Here is a 24,924-nt window from a genome sequence, read left to right as displayed (position 1 = left end):
GGAGGCAGCCAGACCAGACTGCAGTTCCGGAGCTCCTCAATGAGAGAAGACTTTTAACTCCGTAAAAGTACTTCTGCCTGTGTCGAGCAGAAACCTACGACTGTATTTGTATCAGAGCGGACTTGGTACGTGGGAGTTAACTGTTGCGATAAACCCGTATTTTAAGTAGGGCTCCTGATATAATGTTTCGTTCGTGAACATTTCATTCAAAAGAACAAATCTTTTCAGTAAATGTAATGAACTGAATTAGTTTATGAAAGGATTTTGTTCTTTGAGCTCTGCCGCCGTTAGCCAGCCCGCTCAGACCGGAAACAGAAGCGTTTGAGCCGGCTGGGAGCGGAAACAGAAGCGTTCTCTGCAGTCTTGATGTGTCAACTGAGACGCGCAGCTGTGGCGGCGGAAAAGATCCGGTAAATTTTTTAAATAAAATACACTGTCACGCAAATTGCAATACAACAGAAATCATATAAATTGGTCATTCTTTCTCTGCGGCCGGTAACAAATGCCTCACGGCCCGGTACCGGTCCGCGGTTGGGGACGACTGTCCTACACCAGTGATTCTCAACCGCATTGCCACAGGGAAATGCTCAGGTGTGCAACAAATTATTCAGTTTCTCCTAATTGTTCTTCATTTAGTTCCCTGCGATGGGCTGGCAATCAGTTCAGGGTGTATCCCGCTTCTCGCCCGCAGTTAGCTGGGATAGGCTCCAGCATACCCGCGGCCCAAGTGAGGATAAGCGGTGTAGAAAATGGATGGATAGTCTTTCTTTACTGTAAATAATGTATCTTTGTTTAACTATGCCAGCGATGTATAGCAACAGGCAGAAGTATTAAATGCTCTTCCACTAGTTGGCAGAAAGTACATAATCAACCTTTGTATCAACTTTTTGTGACATTTTTGTTTCGTGGTGTGATGTGAGACTTTTATAAGGTAAAATATATGCCTTAGCTCAGTAAAAGTTGAGAAACACTGGCCTAGACAGATGGACAATGCTAAATTGCCAAGTTTGATGATCATTTCCACGCTTGGCCATTAAAAAAATGGTGTGAAGGCCTGGTTTTTAAATTGCTTTAGATCAAAAAGAATAATCTGACACATACTCTTGTTTTATTCGCATGAATTTGTTCAGCTATCACTGTAAACCACAACATTTCTGTAAGCAACGCTACCACCCATGGCAGCATGTAGCTGAATTTATATATTTTTTAAAAACAGAAGAAAAAGGTAAACAGTTAAAGTGCAATTTTCCCTTCTTTCAGACGATCAGCTGATCCGGACATATCGGATCTACATTCATCTAAATATGAACATCAACAAGTAAAATCATCAAGTATGAATGCATGTACTGTGATCGTGGAATTGCAAGTGATTATATGATTATGAGCACACAAAGATCTGTATGCATGACAAAAACAAAAATAATAATAAAAATTCACGATACTGTTCTATTCAAAGTTTGGCAAAATGAGAACTCATTCACAAACTGGTCAATTTTTGTAGAGCTGTTTTTGGAAAAAAAAAACAAACAAAAAAACAGGCAAATATGCTTTTATTACTCACCCCTTACATTTATAAAGACGTGAACCATAAAAAATTTTACTTTCAGTGTATCAAACTCACGAAAAAAAAAAATAAAATACAAAGAAATGTGTGGATTTATTTTTTCTGTGATGATAGAAATAGTTGATTGTTTATGGTTGTTTCCAGCTGCCTGTTGTGTCCATGGTAGAAATGAAAACAGAAACTACAGTGGTACTTCAACTTACAAGTTTTTTTGTGATACAAGCCGTCCTTCAGCCAATTTTTTTTGTCTTGAGTTGGTAGCAAGCGCAATTCTTCAAAAAGTGGGCAAGTGTTTGTTTAAAGCCGTTTATTGCCACTCCCAGTTGAGGTTTAGCATAAAACTAAACATAAAACAAAGAATGTGTATTCAACACTGTGTACATAACCAAACACCACATAAATTACCAAAGTCAGCTGGCATAATGCTAACACAATAAAAAAGGCCATAGAGAGGTTAACGAAACTAGCATCAATATTGCAGTTGTTATAAACCTTTAAGCAACGGATATTTGAACATAAACGGTGCAGCAACACATGTAAACAGATAATATAACTAATAGCTTTTATCCTCTGCAAAAAAATACTAATACTACAGTTTTTTTTTTTTTTTTTACAGCTATATTGCAGCTTACTGAGTCATTTTGTTGGGGTCGTCTTCTTCTCATGTATTATGTGTCTGTATTATAATGCCCCCTGCTGGCCAAAGTGTGCACACCAAAAGGAGCAGCACAATGAATTAAAGCATGAAATCCTGATGCACAAACTGTTTAACTTCTCACATTCTAGTTAATTATGTTAGTACTGTATGTTTTCATAAAATACAAAGTAATAACGAGTTTTCTTATTACAAAACAGTGCAAACATTTTGTTGGTGTTTTTTGTTTTTGGAGTCGCTGGAACAGATGAATGGCATTTCTATTAAATGGGGAAAGATTATTTGAGATATCCGCAAAGGTTGAACGAAGGCAACCGGACTGTTCTTATTTGTTGAAACCACGACTGAGAATCCACACAGACATGATTTGAGTTATGAGCGTGGTCACAGAACAAATTAAACTTATAAGTCAAGGCACCACTGTAAAAAAATAATGTAGGGGTGGGAAGCAGAATAATATCTGCTGTCCTTTTCCTCCCTCCACATCACACTGCATTAACGGATTTACTGCGGTCGAGTTTGCGGTGTTTAAGACATACCGCGTAAATGTCTGCAAGAGTCAGATGAGCGACGCGGCCTCTAGTTTAGGTGGAGGAGCTGCTTCATGAACTCATACGTGGTGAAGGCCACAGCCTGAGAGGGCACGCAGCGGATGTAGTTGAGCGAGAGGCCTCGGTACAGCCCGTTCTTGATGCCGTACTCCTTGTAGACGTAGGACAGGGTCTTGCTCAGGGAGCTGATCGGGTACACAAGATACGAATTTCAAACATTTATTTTAACTGCACGCGAGCTTCAGATACGGCGCCGCTCAAGTGAAGAGGGGGGTGGGTGTGGTGCGACAGTCGCTGATAAGCTTTCAGCTGTTTATAGACAAAGAGTCAAAGAGACAAATACGAAATGAGAACACTTGCAAGGAGGATGGAGGAGACGCTCACACTGAACTAACCCCCGTGGTAAATGGCAACTTCTTCCGGCACGGTGATGACTGGTTAGCACGTCTGCCTCACAGTTCTGAGGTCTGGGGTTCAAATCCTGGCCCCACCTGTGTGGACTTTGCATGTTCTCCCCGTGCCTGCGTGGGTTTTCTCCAGGCACTCCGATTTCCTCCCACATCCCAAAAACATGCGTGGTAGGTAGATTGAAGACTCTAAATTGCCCATAGGTGTGACTGTGAGTGCAAGTGGTTGTTTGTTTCTTTGTGCCCTGCGTTTGGCTGGCAACCAGTTCAGCGTGTACCCTGCCTCCCGCCCGAAAATAGCTGGGATAGGATACACAACGTCTCTTAAAGATTACGACTTTAATCTTGTAGTGTATTTTTTTGATGGCTCTAACATACTGTACCTTCATACATTTTGGTAGTATCTCTTAAATTAATTTTGTCAAAGCAGAATTTTTTATAAAGCTCAAACCGGTGAACACTGGTGGTACTTACCCACACTTGTGCGAATCAGGAAGCACAGATCCTAGCTGCATCCTTCGCCGTGCCACATCTAAAGGATAGCTAGTGGGACAAAAAAAAAAAAGAATAAGATTTAGCTCAAAGTGGGCTACAGGTCAGGTGGAAGTCTCCTCCTTACGATATCGTCTGAGCGATGGCGCCAGCAACTCCTCCGCACAGCAGGTTGACTTTGGTTTTTAAAACCAGGACGTCGGGGTTGTCCGAGGACGGCCGTCCCAGCGTCTCTGGGAAATGTTTCAAGCCGAGGCTTTTCAGGGTCCCGAAGGTGAAGAAGGAGAAACCTGAAGTCAAAAAACACAATCATTGGGCAGGAGAACAATGTTCTTATTCTTAAATTCTGATGATTTTTGTTGCTTCTTACACATTCCTCAACCAGTTCAAAACATTCCAACATCAAGATAGTCAGCTCATTCAGTATATCCTGGAAATAGTTTTTCACATTCCCAGCTCTCCCATTATTCCACATTTCCCATAGGAAAGAAAGCAATTCAAATTAACTGAGAAACTGTTTAAAAATTCCACTGACTTGAATTGATTTCAATGGGGAAAATTGATAAACAGGTAAATACAGTTTTGCAAGTCAAGGTATCACTGAATTCACAGAAATGTATTGACAACAGTAAGCACCTGCATAAGGGGCCATTCCAATGAGGGTTGGGGTGAGTCCCCTGTAGAAGCCCAAGAATCCACCCTCCTGTGCCATAATACCAAAAAGAAAAATAGCATAATGTGGGAACAGGCGGCGATAATACATTCACAACCATGTATCATGCACACAACCACCAGCAGCTCACCTTCAAATAGATCGTGTGAAAGGCGTTAGCGATTCCTGTGTAGCGATGGTCCCCAGTCACCTGGAAGGCCAGTCTGGCTCGAACCATGTCCAGTGGATAGGTGCATATTACCGCTGTCATACCTGACAAAACACACACATTTGCACACTTTAGGACTTGACTGGAAGCAATTAAGAGCTTTCATTGCAGAAGCCATATTTCATCATGTAGTGGTCAAGGGCAGTTATTTAAGCAAATGCTAGGCCATAGGTATATCTAAGCATGTGTGTGTGGATGAGTTGCGGGAGGAGGTTGATTTTCACTATGTAAAGCACTTTTAATGTATGAAAAGTGCTTTATCAATAAAGATTGATTGATGTGGCAATTACCAGTCAGGCATTTTTAGGGAAAGGATTTTATGTGTACAAATTCCTACATTACATAATATAATAACAACAGCAGCAACAACATGGCATCCACTGCACAGCACAATCTCCAGGCAGTGGAGCAGCTTCAGTGACAGGCTGCTGTGACTGTCCTGATCCACTAACAGACTGAGGAAATCCTTCCTCCCCCATACTATGTGGCTTTTTAATTCCACCCTGGGAGGGAAACGCTGATATTATTCCCTCAACTCTGTACTGCCAACATTTTGTACATTGATCACCATGCATCTTATTTTTAAGAGGACATGGGAGTTATTACCTACTTTATTTTTTTGAACTTTTACAGGTGTTGTGTTTTAATACTTTTCTCACCGCCCAGGGGGTTTGGTAAATGTGTATAGATGCTACAAGATGGCAGCAAATTGCTGAAAACGGAGCAGATCATAAAGCACCAATGCCATACACCTCGCATGTACACAATCATGAACCCATGTTACATAAACAACTTTAATCAGTAGGTGAATTATTCAACACAAACAAATCACCTTCAGATGAGGCTCAGCAATAGCATTAGCGAACATACTAGCCTAAAAACCACATTAGCAGAAACTGACTGATCACACACGGGCAAACAAGTTTGTGCACTAGCACTTGACACGAACGGTATCAAGTTACTAAAATCACCTTTTGGCATTTACACATAATAATAAATGTTAGGAAACATAGGTAAATTGGAACGGCAAAATACACATCAGCTATTATTGGTAGCTGCATCGTGAGAGAAGCAGAGACATGCATTCACGTTCAGTTTTAAAGGTGCATACTGCAGAGGGTGCGTTCAAGGACGAATAACACTTTCAATGAATTAAACCGAACAACACCACCAAGATTCCAATAGATGTCGCCAAAGTGATACAGTAATTTCATTGCTTTGCCCTGTGCACAAAAACAATTGATGAGATGAGCCTCCGGAACAAATCATTGCTCCACTCTGCAAACAGCAGCACTATCAATTTAAACTGCACTGTAAACTTTAGCTTTACAGGTGCCACCTCTGTGGGCCTTATGGTAAAGACAACTAGGCGACACATGGTTGAATCAAGTTTTGCAGAAGTATTTTTTTATTTTATTTTTTTATGAGAGGCAAAAATGAGGAATCTATTTATTTATTTAAGTGAACGAGTAACCCGGTGATTAACTGTGGGCACGGCATCTATTAGAGTGGAGTGGACTATTTGAGGGAATACGGTCTAGTTTCCAAAGATCTCTGTCTAACCCACCTGCCATGGATCCAGCCATGAGGTGGTGAATGTGTCCGGAGATCCCAAGTTGTTTACTAAGCAACTGTTGAGGAAATGAAAATGTATATAGTGGGGCAAATTGTCATCAAAGGCAAAGTGCATCACATTTTCTGCCTTTTGCACTCTGAAGGACTTACTCCACAATAGAGGAAGCACTGTACCTTTTTATAATTGTCAAAGGCCATGAACTGGATTGCGCCATAAGGAAATATCCTCACCATCATTGCCCCATTACCCTTGTACAAGCCACGGAAGCCTTCTTTTTTTGGCACGGCTTTTAGAGTAGAAAACACGCCTGCGTAGAAAGAGGCACAATAAAGTGATGATTATAGAATTCATGGGTAATACAAATTGAATCCAGCTATTTATAGACATTTTACCCAAGTGTTTGTAGTGAGGATTCTGGGCCTGAAGCAGAATCTTTACTCGGTCTAGAGGAGCGATTGTAGTCTTGGCACAGCATCCTGCGACACCTATGGGTTGAGAAACACAGAATGAACAACCTTTTCTATCAAGCAAACGTACGATATAAAGGGGATATATTATGGATAATTGACTTTTTAACTGCTTGTATACAAACAGAACCCTGGAGCGCCTGCCCACACTTCAAGTGTTTTGAATTAGGTGCTGGGGCCGTCTCCATTTACTGTTTATCAATCTGTATTTTACTGCCCCTAGGTGGCAACCACCAGAAGCAGCAGTACAATGTCTCCTGAATTGAAGCAAAAAAAAAAAAAAAAAAAAAAAAAAAAAAGAAAATGTAGCAAAACAGTTAATGTCATTCCTGTATGTTTTTAGAAATTTAAATATTTGTGATTTGTTTGTTGTTAAAAAACACATTACAACATATTTTGTTAGGTCTTTTGGGAGGCTGGAATGGATTATTTCCATTTATTTTAATGGCAAATGCCATATACACAAATGAAAATACAGTTTTATTCTCTTTTTGGGTGTTTCCTCCCCCTCCCCCTTCACATTCTGAGCTTGTAGTAGCCACTTGCCTTGTCGCAACCCCCTAGCTCCGCCCCGGGTCGTCATGGTAGCGAAAGCTGTACGTTGCATTGGCCCCGCAATGGGGGAGCAATGGAATTGTGGAGGGTGGGGGAGAAATCACAACACCAATAAATCCGACACATCCGTGGTAACATTGTCAACAGATAACTGTGACATTTTGAAAAGCCTTGTGAATTATGTCAGCCTCATACTGAATTGACATGACATCATGTGGAAACTTTTGAAAGTATGCCTCCAACAGAAGCTTCACTAAAAGGTCTGAAGGTCCAACCATCCATCCATTTTCTTTAACACTTGTTCTCATTCGGATTGCGGTTGAGCTGCAGTTTATCCCATCTGACTTTGGGCAAGAGGCGGGTTGCACCCTGGACTGGTTCCCAGTCAATCGCAGAGCACATTCAGACACTATCCTACTTACAAACATTTCAGACATTTAGTATGAAAAATTCTGTGTTAGTTACAACTTTGTCCCCAATACAGAGGGAGAAATGGAGAGACAGAGGGTTGGTAGAGAGAGAAAACGGCTTGGAGGGTTTGAGCTGCCAGGGGAGGGACAAGAGAACAATGGGCACAACAACAGCCGTATCAACAACTGTATTAGCCCCGTGATGACAGCGACAACAATACTGGTATGCTCCCAACACCACCAGGCAGTTGTACTAACCGTTAGTTCACCGTGCTGCCAAGTTTTTGTTTGTTTGTTTAAAGCAGGAAACGTCGAGCAAAGCAGGAAGTACTTTATTATTATTATTTTTTTTAATCGTGGTGCATCGACTTGACATGGTTCAATAACAATAATGTGTCAGGTCCTACCTCCAGCTACAAAGGAGCGCAGCCAGTAGTGGTCCCTCCTGGCTGGAGTACTGCTAAGGGCTGGAGGTGTGGAGACAGAAGCGGCAGCCTCCGATGTCATCCTGGATGCTCACAAATCCACCGCATGCATCGCTGACAAATGCCAAGCACAAATGGACATACTGTATATCGTTACTAATGTATTGGTCATTGGCACTCGCGTCATTTTTCCTATTAACCAGGTATGTTAGTTATTTTTTAAAACACTACTTTGAGTTGTTAGTTTTAAATAAAACTGCACTGTACTTACGACGTGACATATTGTACATGCGCCGTTGACAGCAGCAACGAGGAAGGTCGATGGAACAAATTTCCCTTCAGTAAATCGACTTCTCCGTCGCCTTCTTCCTGGACACGATGCTAGCTCACATGAGAGGCAAGTGTACCAAATAAGCGTGTCGGCTAACATTCATAATTCGACTCCGAAACCTGTTAAAATATAAGTTATAGCGACGCTTCCGAGGTTCACGTTATACTGTACACGATGACGTGCCCTTCGCTCTGGGTTTACTATCGCACGCTAATGACGCATGATGACGTATATTGAGCGCGCCACAGTGAAGTCATGTTTACGTTCCACCACCAGGGGAGGAAGCTACCAAGAGCGCCTAAATAAATAAATAAATAAATAAATAAAATGTAATGTGTCATGAAGTAATTACTTATTTCGGTATTTATTTATTTCAATATTTATACATTCCAAGACTTATTTACTCATTCCAATATGTATCTATTTATTTCTATATGTATTGAATTATTTAAATATGTACTTAATGATCCATCCATTTTCACAACTCCGTATCCTCACTAGGGTCGCGGGCGAGCTGGAGCCTCTCAAAACTGACTCTGGGCGAGAGGCGGGATACACCCTGAACTGGTTGCCAGCCAATCGCAGGGCACATATAAAAAAACAATTTCAATACTTATTTACTCAGTTCGGTATTTATTAGCTCATTTCAGTATTTAATTTGTTAACTATTTATTTATTTTTACAAATATTGAACTAATAATAACCATCATCATAATAATATTGCAAAAAAATATGCACCTTTTTCAAGAAAATCTATCTTTTTTCTACAAAATGTGGCACGCTTCTATCTAAAAAAATGTTAATCTGGAAAAAAATATTTGTATTTTTATATATTGTATTTTATTTTAGTCTAGAAAATATGTTAACTTTACTCTCTTATTATTACAAGTTGCTGAAGACGAGAGGCGGGGCGGGGAATGCAGTCAGACAAGCACACACACACACGCTTCCGATCCGGGCCCCACTGACAGCTACTATCCGTGTCTGGTTTTCTCGCCTCCCCTCCAGCCCGGAGACGACGCGCTCTACCCGGGCTTAGCCCGAAGAAGGTCGGTGTCTGGCAGGAGGGAGCGAGGAGAGCGAGCGGGGCTGCCCTGGCCGTGGCTGTGTGTGACACGAGAGGGTTTGACGTTTTGACGACGAGAAGCGAGCGAACAGTGCGGCGACGTGGCCACCGGGGGCCCCCCTGCCCTGCTCGCCCGCCCGCCCGCCCGCCTGTCATGACCGCGTCGGTGTGGGAGCCCAGCAGCAGCGGAACGACTCGCCATCAGCGGCGGCGAGCTAAATTTGCCGAGGAGGGGAAACGCATACAAGGTCTGGCTGTCTCCGTGGAGTATTATTAGCACTTCAGACGGCCCAAGTGATTCTCTCTCTCTGGTATGTCAAGCATTTTCCGCCGCAAAAACGCGTAAATAAACCCATAGGAGCGACAGAACCCTGTGAAAGTGGCGTTTGTCGCCCCCCCTCCCTCCACCACCACCCTAACCCCAAACAAGGCGCTTTAAACGCGGGCGGTCAAGTGCAAAAAAAATAAATAAATACTAAATAAAAAAAATATATCGCGGGAGACGTTTGTAAGGTTGTAATAAGCACATTCGACAACGGGAACTGGCCTCGAGCCCCACTCGGCAACGTGTTTGCCCTTTAAACTGCTCACGCCAAGGAGGAAGCGGGCTAGTGTTTGTGTTTAGAATAACTTCTAATGCTATCTATCTTTGTCTCGACGGTCTTGACATGTGTCAGGCGTGGCCAAACTGTCACTTCAGATAAAGTAAAGACATTTGTGTAAGACTTGTTTTCTGAAACGTGTTACTGTTAATTGCTTAAAAAGGTTATTATGCATTGAAATAATAATCATTATTATAATATTATTTTCCCAAAGTGGCACGGAGTACTAGTGGTTTGCACACAATCCAACTCACAGTTCTGAGGTTCTGTGTGCGAAACAGGGCTCTGGTCTTCCTGTGGGGCGTTTACATCTTGCCCCCCATGGGTTTTCTCCGGCTATTCTGACTTCCTCCCACATTCTAAAAACATGCATATTAGCTTCAATGAATCACAGGTGCCCCGGCCAGATCTGCCCTGCCACATGATTTTATGTGGTCCGCTTAAGCAAATCATGTGCGTCTACTTCATGTTTCTCAATTCACATTCCATTCATTTCCCCTATTCTCATCCAAATACAGCGGCCCCTTGACTTATGAGTTTAATTCATACCAAGACCAAGCTGGTAACTGGTAATGTAGTGGTACATGCCGCTGCTCTTCGTGCAGCTGGCAGGGGCTCGATTCCTGGTCAGTGCACCAATCCAGGTCTTAAATACAGAAAGAGGAAAAAGAAGAAATACAAAAGACAAATACTAAATACTCATAAAACAACAAAAAAAAACAAAAAAAAAACAGGGATGAACCTTCAGATAAAGCAAATCTGCCTAATGCATGACACAATACCACACTTGGTACACAAAATATTTATAAATAGTCAGTCTCATTGGCTAAATAAGCATGCCATTTCTCCCTCTGTTTTTCAACCAAATATTTTGGAGGTGTACTGGGTAAGTCATTTGCTCCAGAACATATATAGTAGATATTTTACAATGTAGAGAAAAATGCCCATAGTGGGGCAGTTTGTCTGGAGCCAACTATGTTTTATGATCACCTTTCTGTTTGCAGCCAGCAATACTTTTGAAAGATTTTTGCTCAGTCCTTCTGGGATATTTCCAAGACAGAACGTTGTGACTGATACACAGATTTTAAAACATATAACTGGATGAGGCTTGGCACTTGGATGTTTCTATCTGTGTTTTTATTACCCTGGTTACCTTTTCATTCTGTTTTCATAGGTCATGCACTGCCAGTTTCCACAGCCCAAAAACACACAATAGAGGTGTATTTTAGACATAATTGAGACCAAAATCTGGCTCCCATGCTGGCTGTAAAAAAATCTCCCCTCCATTTCCTCAGCCATGCCTGCCACCACCAAATCCACAAGAAGACAAACCCCCGCTCAGAGAAAGAATGGCCAGAAAGTCGCCAACACCAGACGACAAACCAGCAACTCAAATAAGGGCAGGGGACGAGCCTCGGAGCGTCTCCAGAAGGTCACGACTGCTCCCACAAGGTCGACTGCCAGGGCTCAGTCCCGATCGGGCCGGAGCCCCCGGGGACGAGGGACAGGTAGCCGGTCCGCAGCTCAGGGCAATGCGTCTCTGGGTAGAGGTAACCATGCCTTAAGTGTAACAGGATCCGCAAGGCTTAGAGGGTTGAGCAAGGTGCCTGACCACTATGGCGAGTTAGATGACACCCTATGGCGAAGGAAGTCCCCACGGGGGGCGCAGGAGTCAGCTGATTCCTGCTTGCCACCCAAACTGTGCAGGGGTGCGAGAAAGACCCGGGGAAGAGCTAACACCCGGAACCAGCCGTTGAAAAAAAGCAACAACGACCCGACTACTGATAAGGACCTTCGGAAAGCAGATCCCGAACATCTTCTGCCGGTTTCTCTGAAAACAGATTTCCAAGGTCCTGCTCATGTCAAAGGTGCTAAAGAAGGCAGCCCCCTCAAAGCGGACTCTCCGCCATGTAATGACAACCTGGAGGACTGTGTTCCTCTAGACAACCAGACAAGCATTAATCAGTGAGGCTGTGACCGAGGCCTCATCGAGTGGAGATCTGCAACCGGACCTCTGTGACGTCGCTAGTAAAGATAGCCCCCGCGAACTAGCTGCTACGAGGATTGCCTCTCCTGTTTCGCAAGGACTGCAAACGTCATGTTTCACGGGACACAAACTCAGTCATGTCAAAGACGATGTTGATGCGATCTTGGGAGAGACGAGGAACGACAACTCTAAGATAGAGTTGACCGTGGAGAGACTGGCAGAGAAAACATCTGAGAGGTTGGATGAGGTGAAGCAAGAGACAGTGGATGTTGTTGAGGGGCTGGTTGTTGGTGAGAGACTACCAAAAGAGAAAAATTCTACTGAATCCCACCTCAGTACACCAGTTCTCTCACAACCTCCAGATACACCTCAGTCCATCAATGGACCGCCGGAACAGCCGTTTGACAAGGTGCTAACTGTTCCAAACACAGCTACCTCAAATCCCACCAAAGCCCCCGAAACCTCAGAGTCATCCCAACCAGAGGTTCCGAGGCAGGACGGGACAAACATGCAAACTGTGGTTCATGGTGTTAAACCTCCAGTCCTGAAATCCTCTGCTGTACCAGAGACCTCGATGTCGCAACGTACCAACCCGGTAGCAAGGAGTACCCCGGTTATTATCCGTAGTGACTCCCTAAAAGCAAGGAGCTTCTGGGAGCGACTGCAAACTCTGGAGAACCCTCCTCTTCCTGCGCCGCAAGCCAAAAATAGGAAGCCCTCTCCTGAACCAATGGAGCGCCACAGCCAGGTTGAGACTCCAGCAGTCTTCAACGAGGATAGGGGTGTAATAGTCGCAGCGCCTGAGCTAGAACTGCCGCCAAAGATCTCGACACCCTCTCTGGACGGCAGCTCTGCCTTTTCCTACAGCTCAGAGAGTACGCGCTCCTCCTTCTCTTTGGAAACCGAGTCTGAGCAGGGCTACGGCGAATCCTCCCTAACATTGGTATCCTGGGGGTGTGAGGGAGGACGCTGCCCGCCCTCCTGGAAGCAACAGCAGCGCAAGGAGCGGCGAAAGCGGAGCAGGTGCGGGAGGTGCGAGCCATGCCTGAGGACCATCAGCTGCGGCCGGTGCAGCTGCTGCCTCAACCGCAGCACTGGCCACCAGATCTGTAAGTTGAGGAAGTGTGTGGAACTGAAGAGGAGGAGGCCGTCTACTCCGCTCACTCTCCCTGCTGTACAGGTCAGTCTCTTTTATTTTAGCCAAAAGCGTACAACGTGTTGTCCTGCCACCTACTAGCAGCAAACCTGAATGTTTTTACTGGTACACTCAGACTCACGAGATGTGGTGCAGCTTTCCTGCGAAATATTTGAGTGGGGGAGGGGCGTGGAGAACAGACAACCCATGTGAATGCATGTGTGACTAAAGTGAGTATGTGGGATGATGCCCTCTTTGTTTTCATGACCGGCAGCCGCTCAGCACGTGGTTAGAGTAATGCGCCTGTTATGTGTGTGTTAGTGTTTGGTTCAGACCTCAACTATGAACCCCCAGTTTGCGTTTCTCTGGTATTTATAAATATGGTGCCATAGTTTCTCATTGTTTTGGTGAAAATAGTCCAAGTAGAGGGCAGCCAATTGACCTAGTGGTTAGCACATCCACATCACAGTTCTGAGGTTCTCAATATGAAATCCAGCTCTAGCGTTCCTGCATGGGGTTTCCCCCCACATTCCAAAGACATGCATGTTCAGTTCATACAAGATTCAAAATTGTCCTTAGGTGTCAACGAGTGTTAACAGTTGTCTGTCTGTACGTGCCCTGCGATTGGCTGGCAACCTGCCCAGAGTGTACCCTCCTTTTAGACATTCTGCATCTTATGGTTTAACAATGTTGTGTGGGCCACTGATTAATTGCCATCCATTTTCTATAGCGCTTGTCCTGAGCTGGAGAGGCGGTGATGCCCTGGACGGGTCGCCAGCCAATCAAATACATGTACACAAACAACCATTTACACTTTCATCCACACAAATGGACAATTTAGAGTCTTCAATGAACACCACATGCATGTTTCTTGAAGGTGGGAGGAAGCCCAAGTACTGGGAAAACATACAATCCCTCCAGAGCCGACATTTGAACCCTGAACCTCAGAACTATGAGGCAGACGTTCTAACCACTTATTCACCGCGCTGCCCTTCTCTCATTTATGTACCTCATAATCCTTATGTTTCCAAAGACGTACATTTAATTTGTTGCACACCCCCCACACACAACACGGTGGTTAAACCCTAATGTTGCTTTGTGTTCATCGTGTGTCACACAGCAGCTGTTTGCTAATGCGTCTAATGGGTCAAAATTGCTTTATGCACTAACTTGTTTGGGGGCTCCCTACCTAGGGGCCAGCCGGCATTGTGCGAAACCTTTAATATGACACACGCCAATTTGTGGCCAGGCAGAAATGTCCTCATTCAGTGGTATGGATTCTTGGAGCCAAGCCGTGCACCATGTGCGTCGCTCAATGGTGTCCATGCGGCTGGGGGGAGGGAGAAACCAAGAGCGAGGGTCCATGTGGCTCAGCGTGTGTGTTTGTGCGAGTGCATTGACTGAGTCGACCTCCCCGTCAGAGGCATAGGCAGATTAGGGGTGACTGTTATATAACACCTGCAGAATCACTCAGTGGAAACCTTTGTGCGCCATTGCCGAGCATGGGAGGCGACCCAGAGGCAAGAATCTGCAAACGTACTATTAGGAACGTCCCAAAATGTGGGTCAGTGTGGGCTTGTGTGGCTTTAAGGCTCACTGGGGTTTGTTTATTTACACATGCACACATACATACACACACACACACATGCGTGCATGCTGGCTGGTAGGATGTAAACTCCCTGTCAGAATTCCTCTCATTCAAAGTGAACTAGTTCCTTTATTTCGCTGTACTGATATGACATTGGTGCTCACCTCAAAGGTTAATACATTTTCTCATGAGAAAACAGAGTCATCAAAACTTTAAAAGCTTTCCTGAAAATGTAGGTGCTGAATGGTTAGTATTAACATTTTAACCATCTTAACTGTCGTGCAAGTGTAGCCAAGCTGGAGCCTATCCCGGCTAACTTTTGGCAAGAGGCCGGGTACACCCTGGACTGGACGCCAGGGCAAATACAGTATACAACAACCAATCATTCACACACATTCACACCTACGGACAATTACAGTTTAGAGTCTTTCAATCAATGAACCCAACATGCATGTTTTGGGAAAGCAGGAGGAAACTGGAGAACCTGGAGAAAACTCACACTAGCACGGGAAGAACATGCCGGAGCAGAGATTCAAACCCCAAACCTTAGAACTGTGAGGTAGATGTGTTATCCCCTATTCCATCATGCTGTCTAAATACTATACTACGGTGAACCCGCTATTCACAGGACATAGGTCACCAACCCGTCATGAATATTGAAATCTCCGAATTGATGCCCACCCTAAAAAGGTATAGTGTAGAGATACCACAAGATGGCGACAAAGCATTTAACACACCATGCACGACGCCATGCAGCTAGCATGTACACAATCATGATCTCATGTTACATGAGCAACTGTATTCAGTAAGTAAATTTATTCACACAAACAAACCACCTTCACATGAGGCTCATCAATACTATTAGCTAGCCATATAACCGAAATAACACATTAGCACAAAGTAACTGTCTTGAATGAAAATAATAACACAGAAACTTGGGGCACTTGTAAGTCAAGGTACAACTGTATAATATACGTATAACATGATACTGTGGTATTTTTGTTAATAGCTCTTATGGATGCTTGTCAAGTCGGGGGGCCAGAGTACAACCGTATACAGCATGCGCAATTATGGAGCAATACTGTATGTCGATATATATACTCGGTGGCCAGTCTTGCTGATCAAGCTCACACACCCTTCCTGTAAAACGTCTCTTCCACAGGATTGTGAAAAAGGGCAGAGGCCAAGTGGAGTAGCACGTGTAGTGGCTTGTCTATAGCTGTTCCTGTTTTCCACAACACAGCGAACTCGAACGCCCACTGTGGTTTGTTTTGGCCCCGTATAATAATAATCGAAGGCTGATTGAAAGGGGCTGAAAATACACTCTGAACAATTCGGCCAACAAAAGGCTTCTCTGGTTTGTGCGAGCAGTGTTATAGTGGAGGTTTCCCTTTTTTTAAAAAAATGTCTGGTTTCACTCAGGCTTGCTTGATGGGTCCCTCATGGCCTCGCCTTATATTGGGCAGTCAAGAGAAGGCTGGGCCCTGGCCCTCAAGGCACACACACACACACACACACACACACACACACACACACACACACTAACACAGCACGCTAAATGCTGCCTTTCATAGTGCAAAATCCCCCTGCAAACAGTCCTAACATGGGGCAGCACGGCGGTGAAGATGTTAGCACATCTGCCTCACAGGTCTGAGGTTCGAGGTTCGATTCTTGGCTGCGGCCTTCCTGTGTAAAGTTTGTGTGTTATGGGTTTTGGGCGTGGGTTTTCTCCGGGTTTATTGAAGACTCTAAATTGTCCATAGAAGTGTGAACGTGGCTGAATTGTTGTTTGGCTAAACAGTGTGTGCCCTGTGACTGGCTGGCGACTACTCCAGGGTGTACCCCGCCTTTCACCAAAACCCAGCCGGGATTGAGTTCAGCTCACCTGTCACCCCAATGAGGAAATGCAGTATAGAAACTGATGGTTCCTAGTCCTCACATGCTAGCCTCTTTCATTATGGCTGACCAACTGACAGTTAATATGAGTAATATTCCACTCTCATGCAAAATGAAACACATGGACATCATCTGCTTCGAACCGAAGGGGAAATGACCTATTTTGAAATCAGTTCGACCGCTTCAGTCAGCCAAAAGTGGCTTGTTTGGTTCAAGCACGAAGCCCTCCAGACTGATATGACACTACAGGAAGTACAATATTGCATTTTCTTCAATTCCATTTTTCCCATAGGACAGTGGTTCTCAAACATTTTACACCAAGTACCACTTCAATAAAATACTCAGCTCTCCAAGTACCACCTTAATGACCAACATTAAAATACAGCCGCGTAGTAGGCCCAAGTATTCAGCAACAACTGGCAGGTTTTATTCCCTGTACAGTATTTAATATTGCTGTAAACCACTGTAACATTATGAACTGAACATCAACACTGCTCTTAAATATAGGAAAATTAAAAACTGCACTCAAACAATGATTCAGTTAAATTGCATTCCACATAAAACTTAAATAAAAAAATTACTTAAACATTTGAAAACAAACAGTTCTAACAGATTAATATACTGTGCTGTATTATTTTTTTTTTTAATTGAACCGCAAACACAAGGCATGTTTGTAAAGGAATAAGCAGATGGCCACAAAGAGGAAACGGGCGAGAATGAAGGTGTTGGCATTGACCGATCCCCCCATTCACTATATATATATATATACACACACACGAATATACACTAGTTGCCGAACCCCGCACACTACGTGACAATTCAGTCGGGTTCAGCTGTGTAGCTCGGTGTGCTATGGGCCTCAAGTGATGCAAAATACACAAAAATGAAAACATTTTTAAATGTCATTCTTTTGTACAGGTGCAGTTTATTCTCGAGTATGTTTCACGGTTGGCGACTGGTTAGAGTGTCTGCCTCACAGTTCTGAGGACCGGGGTTCAATCCCCGCCCCCGCCTGTGTGGAGTTTGCATGTTCTCCCCGTGCCTGCGTGGGTTTTCTCCGGGCACTCCGGTTTCCTCCCACATCCCAAAAACATGCATGGTAGGTTAATTGACAACTCTAAATTGCCCGTAGGTGTGAATGTGAGTGCGAATGGTTGTTTGTATGTGCCCTGCGATTGGCTGGCAACCAGTTCAGGGTGTACCCCGCCTCCTGCCCGATGATAGCTGGGATAGGCTCCAGCACGCCAGCGACCCTTGTGAGGAGAAGCGGCTCAGAAAATGGATGGATGGATAGTTCCCACCACGGTGTGCTAGACCATGCATGTAATTTGCAGCGTGAGCATCCCATAGGACTTTAATTGCGTAACCGTAACCTGCTCTAGCCTCCAACTCGCTCAGCCCAGCTCCTCCTGCCAACTCATTAATCTCTCACACATCGTCCAATCCGTTTTTTTTTTTTTTTGTTTTTTTTTACTGTGGCAGTGCATTAGCCAGAGTAGTAGTAACCCTGCTGAGATAACACGTGTATCAGGAAAACACTTGCGCATCCCCCAGAGAGAGAGAGAGAGCGAGAGAGAGAAAGTGAGAGAGACAGAGAGAGAGAGAGAGAGAGAGAGAGAGAGAGAGAGAGAGAGAGAGAGAGAGAGAGAGAGAGAGAGAGAGGGCACTCTGGGGGATGTGCAAGTATAACGCTGTTTGCTTTATCGCTATTAAACATCATTAAAGCTGTGCATGTGTGTGCATATATGGAAAGCCATTTAAGCATGTAGCAACATCCTTGATATCCATCTTAAGGTCCATGTACTAGTAAACTCTTTGTCCTCACAATTAAGACATTTCACTGCAATTAGTAGAACAAATGTGTCTAACTAATAATGTTTTTCCACGACTGTCTTCCACTCCTATAAGACATTTCTGCACATTAGCAGGACAACTTTGGCTTAGTAATAGGACTACATGTTACTCGTGAGGAAAAACTAGTTGACAAATATGTGCTACTACTACTACATTATAAAATTCTACAAGTTAGCATCTAGCGCTTCAATAGTAGATAATGATCACAGATGTTAACTAGTGCACAGTTGTGCCTCACTCGTAACATGAAGTTGTCTTACTAATGAGGACAAGGAGCGTACAAGTACATGGACCTTAAACTGGCTATTACGGATATTGAATAAATGCTCAAACGGCTTTATCTTGTGTGAGTATTTGAATGTTATATTTCATGTACATGTCTTGTACTTCAGGCCCTCATGCAGAACCCTCCCCTCTTATTGTTTCCAAAATGGGACCCTCCTTAATGTAAAGCAAGAGTGATTTGTTCCGAGCAGACGCTCCTGGCATGCCGCTTTCCCCCACTCTATGCCTTCGGAGGTCTTCAGCACTGACGGTTGCCACGGCGACCTCATTGTCTGCCACCCACCTTTGACCTGCCTGCCTGCTCTGACTGAGTATTCTCAGGGTCATAATGAGGCTTAGCCAGAGATAACCAATAGACACGCACCACTGCTGCTGTTTAAGACGCTGAACTCAGTAACCTGCATCCAGGTAATTAGAGTAAACTATAATCTGTACAAATCCACCCAGTGCTGCAGTTTTTGCTGTTAAAATACTATTAAAATATCTATAGGGTTACCTTGGCTTCGGAGTTTAATTTGTTCAATGACCAAGCTCATAAATCAGTCATACCAACACACCTTTACACATGATATGGCACAAAATTTGATACCCAAGGTCTCAGATTAGCCCAATAAATGGTAAATGGACTGCACGTATACAGCACTTTTATCTACACAATCACAGTGCCCAAAGCGCTTTACAAAGCCTCTCATTCACACACCAATGGGCAGCTGCTGCCATGCAAGGCACTGCCAGCAAATTAGGAGGAGGACACTTCGACATGCGGACAGTCAGAGATTCGAACCGCCGAGCTTTTTCAGTCACTGGATGACCCGCTCTACCAACTGAGCCACATCTGCCAATAAGATGTGAAATATAACTATCATAAGAAAATAAGATAGTGTCCCTCGTGCAGGGAAGAATATGTATGAGGGTGGGGGCCTTATGTCGGGGCAACAGAGCACTGTTCGAGTTTAATAGTCTAACATCTTCTGGAAAGAAGCTGTTCCTCCACCTGGTGGTCCTGCATTGGATGCTCCGTAGCCTTCTGCCCAAGGGGAGCAGATGGAAGAGAGGTTGTGCGGGATAGGTTGAGTCTTTGAAGATGCAGAAAGTCCTCTTTCTGCACCTGCTGGTTAAGATTTCTGTAGTGTTGTGGAGGATGCCCCCCACAATCTTCTGAGCAGCCTTTACTGTCCTTTGTACTACCTTCCTCTCTGCAGCTGAGCAGCTGCTGAGCCACACTGTGATGCTGGTGCTGAGGACGATCTCCACCGCCATAATAAAATTAAATAAAAAAGAATGTTAATAAATAAGCTGGTTTCATAAAGTGTAATGACTGTACGTATTGCAGTGTTTGTGTGGGTTTAGTGAGTGACGTAAGGAGCTGGACTCGGGTTGGCCGGTTAGTCTCATGTGAGCAGGGACCGAGATTTTTTTTTTACTCACCCGCCAAGTTGGCCAGTAGATGGAAAGAAATCCACCGGGCATGGATATTTTTTACTGGCCAAAATATTAAATCGTAGATATAAATAGAACCAATTTTACATAGGGCTGCACAATATATCAAACAAACATTGGCATCGTGATAATGGCACGTGCAATATGTGTATATGTGTGCAGCCCTAATTTTACACATACAACTATAATATGGTATATTATGTTGGATGCAAACTGAGAGAAGAAAAAACATACTGTTACAATTAAGTAGATTAAGCAGCAATGTTAAAATTTAGGTGAGCGACAGTCGCCGTTGCCCTTAAAGGCCCGCCAAATATCGAGCGTCACGGCAAAACTGAAGTTGACCATAGCAAAAATTAAAGTGTACATCCCTCATCCGTACACCAATTGCTTGAGCACCGCACGCAACTTCCATTTATTGAACATGAAATTCACACACCCAAACACAAAGTGACAACACTCGTAAGGAGCTGCTGCAGGCCACAACTCACACGCAGACGTTCACACGTAGACTAACCAGCCAACCAGACTCCAGCTGTCAATCACTAGGCCACGCCCCTAAAAGGCACACATCCAACAGATACTACAGTAGGCCTATGTACAGTAATTACTCTTTATAAAACCAGTTTATTTCTTTACTTTCTCTTTTATGATGATTTTTATGGTTTGGGTAGCGGCACGGTGGCCGACTGGTTAGAGCGTCAGCCTCACAGTTCTGAGGACCCGGGTTCAATCCCCGGCCCCGCCTGTGTGGAGTTTGCATGTTCTCCCCGTGCCTGCGTGGGTTTTCTCCGGGCACTCCAGTTTCCTCCCACATCCCAAAAACATGCATTAATTGGAGACTCTAAATTGCCCGTAGGCATGATTGCGAATGGTTGTTTGTTTCTATGTGCCCTGCGATTGGCTGGCAACCAGTTCAGGGTGTACCCTGCCTCCTGCCCGATGACAGCTGGGATAGGCTCCAGCACGCCTGCGACCCTAGTGAGGAGAAGCGGCTCAGAAAATGGATGGATGGATGGATGGTTTGGGTATAATACAGCGCTATTTTTCTTTATGAAAAATGGTGGTGCTTTTTGAAGGATGGAAACAGAATGCTGGCATTTCAATTCAATTCAATGTGGAAAACTGAGTTGAGATACGAGCCAAGGGAGTTAAAAGCTTGGTCACGAATTAAACTCACAAGTCAATGTACCACTGTATGTCATCTGATTTCCCCCACCCACATCCGTGTGTGGATGCTTTCTCAATGAGCTGGAGGAATCATGTGCACATTCATTGCACATTAAAACTTGTGGGACAGAAGAGGAGCCCGCACGATGTGTTTAAGTGTCAGGGACGCTGCCAACGTTTCCGCGGAGCCAACCCTCCATGTGTCCACCTCAGACACAGTTTATTAGTGCAACCCTATAGTTTCCTTTCAACCCAGTCCAAGCCAATTAACTAGAAATTAGCCCTTTAAGGTAGATAGATCCAACTAACAGCATCATTGTTTGGTTAGTAACCACAGAAAAGAGCAGATGAAGAGGAAATGTCTGTTTTATGTGAATGTGGCGCTCAGTTCTTCTGCCAGAGAGCCCAGTAAACCTCAGTGCAGATGTACTGCTGAGTGTGCACCGTGCTTAAAGGCAACCAGAGATGTCATGTCGGCCGCTCCAATGCAGCCTAAGCCATTAACGCCCTTTTCAAATGCTCTTTCTTCAATTACAAGAAGATCTATAGACAATGATAGCACAGACGTTTATGGAACAAGCGTTCTCGTGTCTGTCTATGATTGTTGTGGCGAGTTCCAAGTCTCCGGAGAGGCTTTTGAAGTTGTGCCACTTTGTTTGTCCGACTGAAAACGCATCCCTACCTTTGCCCCCTAAAAGAAATACTACTACCAGGGGGTCTTCGTGTTACAAGAAGTGTTTTTCATACAAATATTTCTGGAAAGTGAACCCCCTAATATCACGTCAGATACTTTCCAGACCCACCCACAATAGGTGAAAATCTGCAAAAGACCAGAAAAAAGATTTGGGGAAAAAAAATATTTTATACTGTAGTTTTACCCTTCCCGCAGAATTAAAACACACTTAAACTTATTAAAACACACTTTTAATACACATTGTATACAAAGTTGAAGATAAACAACAAATTGCCAACATACAAATAATCTACGTATTGTCGTGTCGTTGTACATGCATGTGCCTTTAAGAGGCAGGGCAAAGTGGGGTGGCGTGTCTGAGTCTGCATGCGAGTGTCTGTGAGCTGTGGCCGACTGCAGCTCCTTCGTGAGTGTGAGTTTTACTCTTTTCCTGGTGTTCAATAAATAGCTGAAAAGTGCATTGGCGACTGTGGCTCTCCTTTCCCATTTGAGAGGGCATTAAATTCAAATTCAGTCAGTATATTGGGGGCAGAAAAAAACAAAAAAACGATCGCTTTAAAAAGATGCGATATAGCGGAGAACACGGTAATTATAACTTCACTACTGCGTTAGTTTAGGTAGTGTTCAATTTCATGTGATTCTCATTGGTTATTTTCCCCTTGTATGGTGTATTAGTGCTTTAAATACATGTGTGCACACGTGCTGACTCACCATAACACAAACTCAAAAAGCCTTTTTCCTGTTTCCTCACGAGCAGCCACGAGGCCCCTCGAGGGAACGGGGAGGGTGCTGGGGGAGTTGCTTTCCTGCATATTTTGTACATGTGTGTTTTTTGCGTGTCTGTGGGTCAATGCGTACGTTTGCGTCAACTGAACTCGCCCTCACCTTTCCGCATCCTTCACAAGGAGGAAGGGGGGATGATTTATATTCATTTCCATTTTTAGCAAAAAGAATTCCAAACACTCAACAGTTCACACGTAATCATTTTCTTACAGCGGATCACTATCTGTATATCTCTCTGTCTCTTTATCTCTATCCATCTATGATATTCAAAATGTTATAACCCTTTACGCAATGGATATTTGAACACAAACGGTGGAGCAACACATGTAAGCATTACTTACAGGTATATATTCTTTATTCTCCGCAAAAAACGACTAATATTACTACGGCTTACTGAGGAGTTGTGACCGTCTCCTCCGTCTCCATGAATAACCATGTCTGTATTACACTGCTCCCAGGTGGCCAAGGTGCGCATGTCTACTGAATTGTGGCAAAAACGGTTTAATATTTTTACATTGTGTTTAATCATGTCATTACTTTTTTATAAAGTACAATATGATAGAGTGCTTTTTGTCTTGTTAAAAAACACATTACAAATATTTTTGTTGTTTTTTTGGAGGGAGGCTGGAACACATTAATGGCGTTCTCATTCATTTCAATGGGGAAAGAAGAAATTGACAAAACAACCCACATGAAGATATAATTTCCTAACCTGGAACTTCAAAACTATGAATAAAAGAGCACAACTGCCAGTATGCACCATATCGCACGCGCTTTGCAGCACTTTGCATCTCAGTCTTTCAACGTTCTCTTCTCCTTCGTGCCTCCGTCCCAAAATACACCTTAACTGTAACCAGTATTCCACCGCACCCTTCATTTTCAGCTTTAAAACGTGCCACATGTTTTTCTGTTTAACAAGCAGCCTGCTCTTGTTAGGAAGAAGTAGTCCGGACATTAATCACCTTCAAATACACTCACTACATGCGAGTGGCTCCACAGCACAGTCTCTAACTGTCCCGAAACATCTGGCAGGTCGAACCCCACTGGAGCCCAGCCTAGCCAAACGCGACTGTTGCCAACAGTTGTCATTAATGCCGCAGCTAATGTAAATGTGCTTCTCATTGGCTAGCGAGTGGTGACAACCACAAGCAAACAGGAAAGCACATATTTTCGCCTCAGCGTCAACATGAAAAGACTAAAAATATTAAGTGTTAATCTAGCAAACACTTCCATTTAGCAAACCAAAGCAAGGATGGTGGTGAAAGTTTATTTTTGACACTGAACTTGAAAGCTGTACATTTGTGTTTTGAGCAGTACAATGTCCTTTGAATTGAAGCAAAAAAATGTGGCGAAAACTGTTTCATTCTTTAGATTCCCTTTAATGATGACATTTATGTGTTTTTATAAAGTACAGAATTATAGAGTACTAATTTTCTTATTAAAAACATATTACACATTTTTTTTTTTTTTTTTTTGTGGGGGGTGGCTGAAACAGATTAATGGCATTTCCATTCATTTTAATGGGGAAAGATAATTTGAGGTACAAGTGTATTTGATTATATTTTACTGCTACTTTGTAGTGTATTCAAATGTACAACACCAGTCACAGAAGATCTGAATCAAAGTCATTCGTTTACAAAGTTGCCTGACACCAGTTGATAGTCCTATCAATCCAAATACACTGCAGCAAAAAACTACCAACCAAAATCTAATTAAACCTAATAGTTTAAACTTTGGGTTATATTTTTCACCAAATTTTGTGCCACACTCAAATTGTACAACTTTTGGTGCAACTTCAAGAGGTACTACTGAACTTCACACTATGAAGTCGGGAATTTTCTCTGCCGTGAAGTTGTTGTATTGCACATACCATTTTGATGTTGTGGCTTTGGTAGTCAGGAATGCATCTTCCTCCACTGATTGTTTGTCTTGGTGTGTAGTTAGTTGTTTCTCTCCCATTGTCAAACCTGCTCGACGAGAAATGACAGTTCCTTGTTTCATTGCAGCTCATCCGCAACGGGCACGAGAAAACATGAAAAAAATTTGTACCGAGATAGACACGTCAGAATACACTTGGCCTGGATTTACGCGACATCATTAAAGTGACAAA

General features: G+C 43.6%; 2 protein-coding genes across 3 annotated transcripts in view; one reads left to right on the top strand and one right to left on the bottom strand.

Moving 5' to 3' along the window:
• Window positions 1-1,086: 1,086 nt before the first annotated feature.
• Window positions 1,087-24,924, bottom strand: part of slc25a16 (solute carrier family 25 member 16) — a 30,342-nt gene continuing 6,504 nt past the window's right edge. Inside the window, exons 1-10 of one of the 2 annotated variants that reach the window (XM_061689541.1) lie at window positions 8,255-8,510; window positions 7,966-8,097; window positions 6,519-6,611; window positions 6,300-6,433; window positions 6,118-6,181; window positions 4,473-4,594; window positions 4,306-4,372; window positions 3,797-3,959; window positions 3,652-3,720; window positions 1,087-2,955 (exon numbers count right to left, since the gene is read on the bottom strand). In XM_061689541.1, coding sequence (XP_061545525.1) covers window positions 2,799-2,955; window positions 3,652-3,720; window positions 3,797-3,959; window positions 4,306-4,372; window positions 4,473-4,594; window positions 6,118-6,181; window positions 6,300-6,433; window positions 6,519-6,611; window positions 7,966-8,065 — 969 coding nt within the window. In that variant the 5' untranslated portion in view covers window positions 8,066-8,097; window positions 8,255-8,510 and the 3' untranslated portion in view covers window positions 1,087-2,798. Of the gene's footprint in view, window positions 2,956-3,651; window positions 3,721-3,796; window positions 3,960-4,305; window positions 4,373-4,472; window positions 4,595-6,117; window positions 6,182-6,299; window positions 6,434-6,518; window positions 6,612-7,965; window positions 8,098-8,254; window positions 8,511-24,924 lie in introns of those variants that run through there. The other variant, XM_061689542.1, reaches the window with a different exon arrangement.
• The window catches only part of tet1 (tet methylcytosine dioxygenase 1), a 39,477-nt gene continuing 23,837 nt past the window's right edge, over window positions 9,285-24,924 (top strand). Inside the window, 3 exon segments of the mRNA XM_061689539.1 lie at window positions 9,285-9,691; window positions 11,157-11,942; window positions 11,944-13,149. Of these exon segments, the coding sequence (XP_061545523.1) occupies window positions 11,280-11,942; window positions 11,944-13,149 (1,869 nt within the window). The 5' untranslated portion in view covers window positions 9,285-9,691; window positions 11,157-11,279.

Source organism: Phycodurus eques, chromosome 11 (assembly GCF_024500275.1).
Source record: "Phycodurus eques isolate BA_2022a chromosome 11, UOR_Pequ_1.1, whole genome shotgun sequence".
In the NCBI taxonomy this organism is placed as follows: Eukaryota; Metazoa; Chordata; class Actinopteri; order Syngnathiformes; family Syngnathidae; genus Phycodurus; species Phycodurus eques.
Note: the sequence above shows the minus strand (reverse complement) of the source record. Positions and strands in the feature narration are given on the sequence as shown.